The following is an 11193-nucleotide window of genomic DNA, read 5'->3' on the forward strand; positions in this document are numbered from 1 at the left end:
TTATACAAAAGAAGAAAACACTTCTTCAACTCGACATTTATATATATCAACGACGTATTGCGTGTTAACAATTGTAATTTCCATTCTTATGTCGATACGAAATATGCTGGTGAGCTTGAGATAAAAAATACCACAGAGTCTGACACATCTGTTTCATATTTGGATATTTTACTTGAAAAAAAAGTTAATATTAATCTAACAACCAAGCTCTATGATAAACGTGATAACTTCCCTTACTTATCAGCAAATACCTTCATCACCTGCATACGGAGTTAAAAATATGTCAGTCGATTCGATACGCAAGAGCATGCTCTACGTATTAACAATTTCTAAATTGAGGTAAATTATTGACAAACAAGTTGATGAAACAAGAATAGCAGTAGTCTCGTTTGAAGTCATCATTTCGTAAGTTCTATGGTCGATACTATGACCTTTATCAGCAAATACAATTTATCACTGAATCAAATGCTGACTGACATTTTTCATACTAATTGTTAGTTCATTATATATACATATACACTGAATTGACGCCGGATTTTTCCGTTGTTTCCCAATCATGTTAAGGAGAACCGAGTGTGACCGGTCGGCAGGGGATGCTCTCTCCTCCATGGCACCTGATCCCATCTCTGATGTTTTGAAGGTCTGTGTTTGCTCTGCTCATATTTTGTATGAATACAAAATATGTATGGCCTAGTCAGCAAATACAGTCTGTCATATTGTCAAATGCCAACTGACAGTTTCCATGCTGTTAGGCCATTATTTACAAATTGAATTGTCCGCGCATTTTTTTTTCGTTATTTCCTAATCATGCCAGGGAGCACACGACAAGTGTGACTGGTCGGCAGGAGACGCTCATTCCTCCATGGTACCTTATCCTACCTCTGGAGATTTGGAGGTCCGGGTTTACTCTGATCCTGATTTGTATTGTTTGAATGGATTTTTGATCTTGAATAATGTTCGTTATCTCCATATATTTCATAAGAACAAAACATGCATATCTAGAGACAATATCTAATTGGAATGTACGTGGTACTGTATTTTTCTTCAGATGACTTACAATCCTACTTCTTGGAACTTCAAACCCAGCAGCTTCTCTTCGCTTATGAACGACTATCGCATGTTGAACGGTGATGGTTTTCGCAGCGGGAGAGCATTTAACCGTGTGCCCTCATTCCGTAACCGTACGTACAACATACCGGTAAACATTGAGAGATCTCCCTCGGTACCGGTTCTCAGAACAACGGAACCTTACCGCCCAGACTGGACTTCAACAATACGACCACACACTGACCGGAACACGCCCTTTCCATCGGAACCGAGCTTGCCTGGTAAACGTTTAAATTTTAATTCAATATTTTACAAGACGTCAATTTTTGACGCTTTTTGATGTCTTGATTTTATTATGAATTTCTCAACGATGTTCTTTTTTCTTTTAAATATTAGGTGAGCTACTCACTGTTTCTAATTTTTTCGAATCTTCAGTCTTATATAACCAAAGATATGCAACAAGAAATGTTTGAAACAGAACATTTTTTGATTAAGAAAAATGCTGTTGGTCTTTTTCATGAGGAGGACATTATTTTTGTAAGAGTATCAAATGTAAAGATTTTCGTAACAGTAACAAATGTAAAGAGGACAATTCTAATGTGTAAAGAGAATAATAATTTGACATGAAATACAAAGGTAAAACGGATAGTATCTCGATAAGAGACCAAAAAGTAAAGAAGACAGCGTTCTTCTTATAGGTATAAATGCAAAGAGGAAAACAACTTGAATACCAAATTTTATTTTAGAGAGACACGTAAAGAGAATAATTAAAGGGTATGTCATACCTACAGACCTAAATTTAAAGAGGACTCTATCTGAGAAGAGACACAAATGAAAAGTGGACAACTTACTGATAGACTTAATATACTAAAGAGAAATCTATCCTGATTAGTGATTAAAATTTATAGAGAAACAACTTTATTATATACCTAAATGTAAATACGATAACAGGTGCAAAGAGAACAGTTAATTAGAAAACGTAAAATGAAATGAGGACGCCTTAATTTAGAGGCCTTAATATATAGAAGACAATATCTTAATCAAAGAGTGAAAAAGTAAAGCGTAAAACATCCTTCATCTTTTGAGAACTGAATATAGAATGCAATATCTTATAAGATGATACAAAGTGGATAATATCATTTGTAACATATGGGATTCCTTTCTTTCATTACAGTCGATAGAACTAACGTTAACGTCGATGAATCTGGAGGCGATGACGTCGCAGCTGGTCGTGCTAAGGTCTCCTCCATTGACGTAATGAGCGACGAGAATGGCCGAGCACACCACACGGAGAAATACGATCTTGTCCAGGCTGGGGGTCTGGTAGTGAGGAGGGGACAGACATTCAACCTGGTTCTGCACTTCGACAAAAAGTTTAGTCTCAAGAAAAATACCATCCGACTCGTCTTCAAAGCTGGTTTGTATACATATCCCAACATAGTCTTGATCTCAAGAAAAAAAAACAACTTTGAAAAATAGGTAAGATGAAATAGCAATTAGAATCGTGCAAGTCCATATCTGACAGATATGTGTAGTACAGGGTGTAAAATATATAATATCACATTAGGGCATTCATTTATACAGAACATTATTTTATTATTGTTTTATTTCTTTTATAAGGGCCAAATCCAAAGCCCGGAAAAGGGACGCATGTTCAGTGCTTGCTGCAGTCTGAACGGAGACCAGCTGGTCCCAGCGAATGGACCGCTGTTCTGAAAGGAAGACACAAGGAAAATAGCGCGATTGTCATGGTGACGCCACCAGCAGACTGCATTGTTGCAGAGTGGCGTCTAACGGTGGAAAATATTGTACCCGACGATGTTAAACCACGTGCCCTGAAGTATACTATGAAAAAGAGCATTTTCATTCTCTTTAATCCTTGGTGTAAAGGTATGCATAATCTAATTTATTTACCTACATCGAGATACACTAAATGTCCGAGGGACATGTCTGGTTATTATCAAACTTCGTTATACATTTCTGGATTTCAGAGGACGAGACCTATTTTCCGGACATGAGCAAATTAAACGAATACATTCTTAATGACAGTGGGGTTATCTTTAATGGCGATTCAAAGTACATCGACCAAAAGCCATGGTTCTACGGACAGGTCAGTCACCCGAACCTGTGGTCATCAATTAACTTGATGTTCATTATATTTGAAATTCCCAAAGAAAGCGATTTAATCAATTATACCATTTCAAAAAATAAAACACATTTTTTTTCACAGATATTAAACAACTATTATTCTCTGGGTATATTTTTTTGTTTCAGTTTGAGTCTGATGTACTGGAAGCTTCCTTGATGTGTGTTCAATTAGGATTTGACTCTCGGTTCGGATACGCCATGTCTAACCCAATCCGTGTGTCTAGAATCATATCCAAAATTGTAAGTTAATGCGGTACTTCAAACACCGTATAATTTACACAAGCCCGTTGACTTCAGAACAAATTCTTTGCACTTTTGATTATCTTAGAAAATTAGAAAAGATTACGATAGTACAAACCTTATTTAGTATTTATTAACCATATCGTATGAAGAAATCAATGTTATAGAATGATATCAGTGAAGACATTTGCTAACATTGATATACTCCATAGGGAAGATTACAGCCAATCAATTACTTTCGAATGGTTTTAGGTGAATGTCAATCAGGATAATGGTGTGTTGGTGGGTAACTGGAGTGGCGACTATGGTGGGGGAAAGAACCCGTCCTCTTGGAACGGAAGTGTGGTCATCTTACATCAGTTCCTCCAGTCAAGAAGGCCTGTCAAATGGGGGCAATGCTTCACCTTCGCCGGAGTTGTGACGACCAGTAAGGTCATATTTGATAATATACAAAAGACAGCAGTATTAAAGGATGTTTATACAAGATACAGCGTACCTAAGCATTCATTGTTCTTTGCAGGCGGCCGCAAACTCCTTTTGTATACAGTGATAGAAAACATATCCACACTTTATCCACACTTACATGTATAATGACCTAGAGTAAAGTGAATAGCTTTCAAAATTTCTGTCAGATATCTAACACATCTCATCTAATACAATAGTTTGCCGAGCTCTGGGATTGCCCTGTCGCACTATAACGAACTTTTCCTCCGCTCATGACACAGATGGAAATGTCAAGATAGATATTTATGTAGACGCCAACAGGAGGGAAGTGGTGCCTCCAAATCAGGAAAGGGACAGTATCTGGTAAGAAGGCAAAATTAGGTATGTGGTACCCCAAAATCAGTAAATCAGGGAGTATTCAGTTAGTGACAATCAAGAGGGAGCTAGGTGGTCTCCCTGAATCAGGATAGGGCCAATTTGTGGTAAGTTACAAACATAAGGTGGTACCCCTAAATCATGCTCGAGTCAGTACAACATATCTATATCTGCTAAGTCTCTAACTGGAGGGATGTTGTACCTCTGAATAGGTGGAAGAAAAGTATATGGTAAGTCGGATGGATTGCAGGTGAGTGAAAACAAATCTATCTTACTTAGTCACCAACTGGATGGATGTGGTGTCCCCAAATTAGTAAAGGGAAAGTGTTTAGTAAGATACCAACAGGAAAGAGGTGGTGCACCCAAATTACTGAAGAGGGAGTACTTGATGAGTTTTAGGGTGGACATAATTGGCATATGTCTTTGATGTAATTTACCAAACAGGAATCTCGATATCTTTTTAGTGTTTTGTCCTCATATCTACATACATGTAGCTATAATTGATTTCTACTAGGAATTTACCACAAAAGCAACATGATGCAGCAAAAAGTCTGAGATTTCAAAATAAATGAATAAAATTAAAGAATACAATATTTGAAATTGAGGGGATTTTTAATTAACTCAAAGAGACGAATAATTAAACTTTTGTAAGATCATTAAGTGAGGTCTTATGTATGTAATTACGGCAATGATTACAGGAATTTTCATTGCTGGAACGAAGTTTGGATGGAGAGGCGAGATCTTCCTCCTGGGTATGGCGGGTGGCAGATAATTGACGCTACCCCTCAGGAAGAAAGCTCTGGTAAGGGAAAATGTTTACATAAAATTGTTTCTTTCACAAATTGAGGAGGAAAAAAGAACAAATGATATATGGTTATTTCTCGTTATGGTTATGCACGAAGCATATGGAGATAACGAACAGTATTCAAGAACAAAACTTCATAAAACAATACAAAATAGGAGCAGTGCAAACACGGACCTCCAAAACATCAGATGTGGGATCAGGTGCCATGGAGGAGTGAGCATCCCCTGCCGATCGGTCACATCCGCCGTGTGCTCCTTGTCATGATCGGGAAATAACGGAAAAATCCGTCGTCAATTCAATGTATAAAAAATGGACTTACTATTGGTATGAAAAACGTCAGTCAGCATTCGATTCAATGATAAATTGTATTTGCTGACAAGGTCATTGTATCGACTATAGAACTTACGAAATGATGACTTTAACCGATACTGCTGATATTGTTGTTTCATCAAGTTGTTTGTCAATAATTCACTTCGTTTAAGAAATTGTTCATACGTAGAGCATGCTCTTGTGTATCGAATCAACTGGGATAGATAAACTATGTATGCAAGGTGATGAAGGTATTTTGCTGCATAAGTAAGGGAAGTTGACGATAGAAAAAATAAAGTCTTCACGTTTATCATATAGCTTGGTTGTTAGATTACCATTAACGTCTTTTTCAAGTAAAATATCCAAGTATGAAACAGATGTGTCAGACTATGTGGTATCTTTTCTCTCAAGCTCACCAGCGTATTGAGATAAGATTGGAAATTACCATTGTTAATTGACAATACGTCGTCTATATATCTAAACGTCGAGGTGAAGGCTACAGAAGTGTTTTCTTCCTTTCACGCATAAGACTTTGCACAAATTCTGCTTCATATGAATACAAAAATAGGTCGGCTAATAACGGTGCGCAATTGGTACCCATGGGAATTCCAATAGATTGTTGGAAGACCTGATCCCCAAAAACAACACAGATATTGTCAATCAGAAACTCAAGCATCTTTTTGATTTCAACTTCAGAGTACTTGTGTGTACAATCAGAATTTTTTTAACAAAATAATTTTGCAAATGACCAATAAAAAGTTAAGTAAATATACAAGTACCAATTCTATTGAAAAAGCAGCTGTCAATGATATCGAAAAGCCTGGACATAAATATTATCGATTATCCAGACCTGCCCATATATAGAATATGGTGGCATATTTATGCCATCCACATAACTTTTTGTTAACATAGCATATCATGTCAAATGAAGATAACTATCTCATCAAGTCATGATAACTCTCTGGTTTGCTAACAAACATCGACTTTATATCTTGTCCAGTCAAGATAAGATATAACATTTGTTGCAATAGCTATCTTGACATGACGAGATAACTTATCTTGCATCATGAATACAATAGCTATCGCAAAAATACGATTGTTTATCTTGAAAGTTATCATGACTTGACGAGATAGTTATCTTGACTTGACGCGATATCTCATGTTGACAAAAATTATGTGGGTAGCATAAATATGCCACCATAATAGAAAGACTGAATTGTACTAAACATATTTGCTAAAGTATATATAAGCTATATTTATTCTAAACCGACATGTCTTGACTTGACGCGATATCTCATGTTGACAAAAATTATGTGGGTAGCATAAATATGCCACCATAATAGAAAGACTGAATTGTACTAAACATATTTGCTAAAGTATATATAAGCTATATTTATTCTAAACCGACATGTATTATTACAATTATGATATGGTACTACAGACTTTCATTTTGTATGCAGGACACCTTCTCATTTCTCTTTCCCTGGAAACAGAGATCAGGGATGAGTGTTAGGTGTTCTGTATGGGTAGTCAGTGGCTTTTTATTGTACTCCACAAGTAAGGATTCAAAAACTTAATTAAGGTTTCAACCAGTGTGGTCCAGCCTCCCTTAAAGCTATAAAAGAAGGCAGATGCGAGCTGCTATATGATACACCGTTTGTGTTTGCGGAGGTGAATGCTGATAAAGTGGTTTGGGCCCGCGGAGAGGGCGGTAAATGGTCCATTATTTCATTAGACCCAGCAGCGTAAGTATAACAAATAATCTTATGATATTTGATTAACATACTGTATAGTTCATATTAATTTAATGCTTATATTCTCATATGCTTTTCACTGAATTAGAATAGGTAAGAATATCAGTACCAAAGTTCCTGATGGACTTCCCCTTAGAGGACGTGGATCTAGAATTCGCGAGGACATCACAAATGATTACAAATATCCAGACGGTACAGCACTTATCTAAGTTTGATGCCATAATATAATGTTAGAGCTACTTTTTAATCGTTGTATCTTCTCATCAAACTCTTTAGATGATGATTTTTTTTCTACTAATAAATGAACACTACTTTTGGCAATAGAGGGTTAGGATAGTTCATTTACAGTAAAAAGTAAATAAAAAGAGTTAATGCAAAGAATTTGAGATTGTTAAACTTTATAAATCGTTCCCCAAAATGTTTGCAAACCCAGCTAGAGAATTTTCATTGTGCTCACAAAAATCATACTTCAGCGTCAGCTCGGGAGAGACTTGCGGTGAAGAAGGCAAGCCGTTCTCGTAATAGTAGTGCACCCTACATCAATGAAAACAAAGTGGTAAGAAAATAAAAGCGGAAAACATTTGAATTCAGGCTCAACAGGGAAGATATGAAGATACGCTAAGTCAATTATATTACAATTGCAAGATGTAGGGCTATATGCCATACATGTAATGACGTGTTTCTTATTATAAAGATGTTGTTGACCACCAACACGAACCAAAAATTGTAGCTCATATGTTTACTAATAAATGAAGAGTTCGACTTACATTTCTAACCCATTTATAATGCTAGTATTTGCTTGAAAAATCCTTTTTCAGGAGGACGTCCGATTTCACGGTTTTGTGGACAGAAATTATGTTAACCTTGGACAGGACTTTGTCGTGAGTTTTTCGTTTACCAACACCGGAACACAAAACAGGACAGTCACGGCTAAGATGGTCTGCGAGGCCGTCTTGTATACTGGGCGGCGGCACCAAAAAATCAAAGAACAGTCATATCAGATACCTGTTTCACCTTCTTCAAGTAAGTTACAATATAACTAGAAAAAAATATACGCTATGTCTTACTTGGATCGTATAATAATGAAACTAGTGCTTTAAATTTGACTACCAGTGGTAGTCAATTGAAAAAAACCCAGTGTATTCCTTAGCTTTTTAGCAGTAGATAAAACTGAACTTTTTTCTTTACCGATAAACTGAATTTACAGATGGAGAAATGTCAATGGAAATCTCCGCCTCAGACTACATGGACAAGATTACAGAAAACGTTGACCTCAAAGTTTCCATTGTGGCGGAGGTTCAGGAGACGGGTCAAATTGTCTCCTGGGAAGACGACTTCAGGCTCCTTAAACCGGCAATGGACATCGAGGTTGATACTATCATTCAAATATTTTCAAGTATTCATGATGTTTTTGTTACATGTTCTCTATTTGCAGTAAAAGTTTTGATGTTGCAGGTACTCTCACCATCTGTTGAAGTTAACAAGCCGTTCCAGTGTCAGTTAAGGTTCCGGAACCCACTGAATACAATTCTGAGGAACTGTTCTATTAGTGTCGATGGACCTGGAATTGATGGAGAATTTGATCAAAGAATCAGGTAACCTACCCTTCAGTAGATTTTTTTTCCGACCGTCAGGATGAAATAAAGATGAGGATCATTATTTTCCGATTTTTTAAAAGATGTTTTTATTGTAAGCTCTAATTATTGTCAACTTTATTTTCATACTAAATTTACTTATCATTTACTTAAAGTCTTAAGCGTTTGACATATGTCATTTGAAATTATAGCGATGTAGCACCGAGAACCGAATGGGTGGCGGAAATGACGATGACCCCTAGGACACCAGGCAGGAAACAAATAACCGTTACCTTCAACAGCGACCAAATCGACGATATCAACGGAACAGCTGATGTTTTGGTGTCTACAAGAAGTCATAAACATGGATATATGTTTGATTGTTTAAACTAGAAAAAATCCTGACAAAGTTGCATAATACAAAACTTTTGTTTGCAGGATCTACAATCAAGATATTTTTCGTATATTTTTCGTGTGATATTAAGTTCAAGATCTAGTAAATGAAAGGTGCCTACAGAATTATCAAATTTGAGAAATAAATTCCTTTATTGATGCTTTACAACTTTAGCTTGGTCAAATAAGGTGTTTCGGGGCATAATTTGTAGGTAAACAAGATGAAAAACTGTATTTTAAAGTGTCATTTTGAATGAAAAATTAAGAAAACCAGTCATGAATATGGGAGTTTTTTTCATATTCGACAAAGGAAATGTATCCAGATTGCCTACAGTCTCTCAGAAAACGGTAATTAGTATGTTCATATGCTCTTCTTTAAATCAATGTCAAATTTAATATAGGTATCCGGTTTACTTTTCATATGATTTCAAATTGAATGTCACATAAATACCATATTTTCTACATAATTCTGCTAAAGCCGTAAAGTACAGGAAAAAGAAAGTTAAAATTGATTATGACGTCATAATGGATCTAGCACCAAAAAATTAGTCAAAAGTTATTTAGTAGATCTTGACCTTAAGATTTAATTAAAAAAAAAATTCTTCTGCATTTTCCCCATACATTAGAATATTCACAGAATTATACAGCTGTATATTGATTTGATCTTTACTGGGATTGTAAGCTTCAACATACTCATTGAGTGGTGTAAATAAATTCTCAAAAACTGCAAAGAACTATTTGTAAAAAAAATCACAAAATAAAAAAAAAACAATGCATAGAAACCTCTAGCATTTAAAGGATTTTAAAAACGTTCTAAAACTATTCCTCACGATAAGTTTAATACTAGGTTATTTAAAATCATGAAGGCTGATTCTTACATGAAAATTTACTCGTAAATATCCTCTCTTTACTCTTCTTCAATCTTCAGTTGATGAAAAATTTTGAGTTTCTGATTGACAATATTTATGTGGTTTTTTGGAGAGCAAGTCTGCCAGCAATTTATTGGAATTTCCATGGGTACCAATTGCGTTCCGTTATTAGCAGACCTATCATGTATTCCTATGAATTAAGCAGACTTTGTACTAAATCTTATTCGAGAAAAGAAGAAAACACTTGCTGTGGCCTTCAACTCGACATTTAGATATATCGACGACATAGTGTCAATTAACAATGGTTACATGTATTTCCATTCTTATGTCGATATGATATATCCCGGTGAAGTTGAGATAGAAGATACCACAGAGTCTGACACATCTGTTTCATATTTGGATATTTTACTTGTAAAAACGTTATGGTAATCTCAGTAACAGCCAAGCTCTATGATATGACTTTAATTTTCAATCGTCAACTTCCCTTACTTATGCATCAAAATACCTTCATCAACTGCATATGAAGTTTATATCTCTCAGTTGATTTGATACGCAAGAGCATGCTCTACGTATGTACAATTTCTAAAACGTGGTAAATTATTGACAAACAAGTTGACAAAACAAGAATATCAGCTGTCTCGTTTAAAGTCATTATTTTGTAAGTTCTATTGTCGATACAATGACCTTGTCAGCAAATACAATTTATCATTGAGTCTAATATTGAATGATGTTTTTCCTACCAATTGTTAGTCCATTATTTACACACTGAATTGACGACAGATTTTTCCGTTATATCCCGATCATGACAAGGAGCACACGGCAGGTGTGACCGGTCGGCAAGTGATATTCACTCATGGCACCTGATCCCACCTCTGATGTTTTGGAGGTCCGTGTTGCTCTGCTCCTATTTTGATTTGTTCTATGGACCTTTGATCTTGAATACTGTTTGTTATATCCATATTTTTCATTTGATTGTGACAAGGTCTGTCAATAATTTGTAGAAGGTGCAAAATGTTCCTTTTTATCCGACTTGTTTTTTTTTAATAAACATTATCTATTTTTTTATAAACATAATCTATTTTTTTAAATCCAAAAATTGAGATCATTGGAACATTTTGATCACACACCCAAACACTCTGTAGAAGTTATTTGAAAAAAGATGCTTCAATTCCCGATTGACAGTATCTGTGTCTGTTTTTAGAGACCAGGTCTTCCAACAATCTGTCGGAATTGCC

General features: G+C 35.7%; 1 protein-coding gene across 1 annotated transcript; it reads left to right on the plus strand.

Annotated features, from left to right (window-relative positions):
• The first annotated feature begins 1054 nt into the window (after window positions 1–1054).
• LOC134234306 (annulin-like) lies at window positions 1055–9258 on the plus strand. Its single transcript, XM_062716351.1, has 15 exons — window positions 1055–1328; window positions 2222–2464; window positions 2668–2937; window positions 3039–3157; window positions 3322–3435; window positions 3688–3862; window positions 4098–4242; window positions 4953–5056; window positions 6951–7113; window positions 7211–7314; window positions 7596–7678; window positions 7941–8145; window positions 8330–8490; window positions 8578–8717; window positions 8909–9258. The coding sequence occupies exons 1-15, from the start codon at window positions 1103–1105 to the stop codon at window positions 9087–9089; spliced, it is 2433 nt and encodes an 810-aa protein (XP_062572335.1). The 5' UTR covers window positions 1055–1102; the 3' UTR covers window positions 9090–9258.
• The last annotated feature ends 1935 nt before the right edge of the window (window positions 9259–11193 follow it).

Source organism: Saccostrea cucullata, unplaced genomic scaffold, assembly GCF_032062105.1.
Source record: "Saccostrea cucullata isolate Sc308-1 unplaced genomic scaffold, CSIRO_AGI_Scuc_v1 ctg783, whole genome shotgun sequence".
In the NCBI taxonomy this organism is placed as follows: Eukaryota; Metazoa; Mollusca; class Bivalvia; order Ostreida; family Ostreidae; genus Saccostrea; species Saccostrea cuccullata.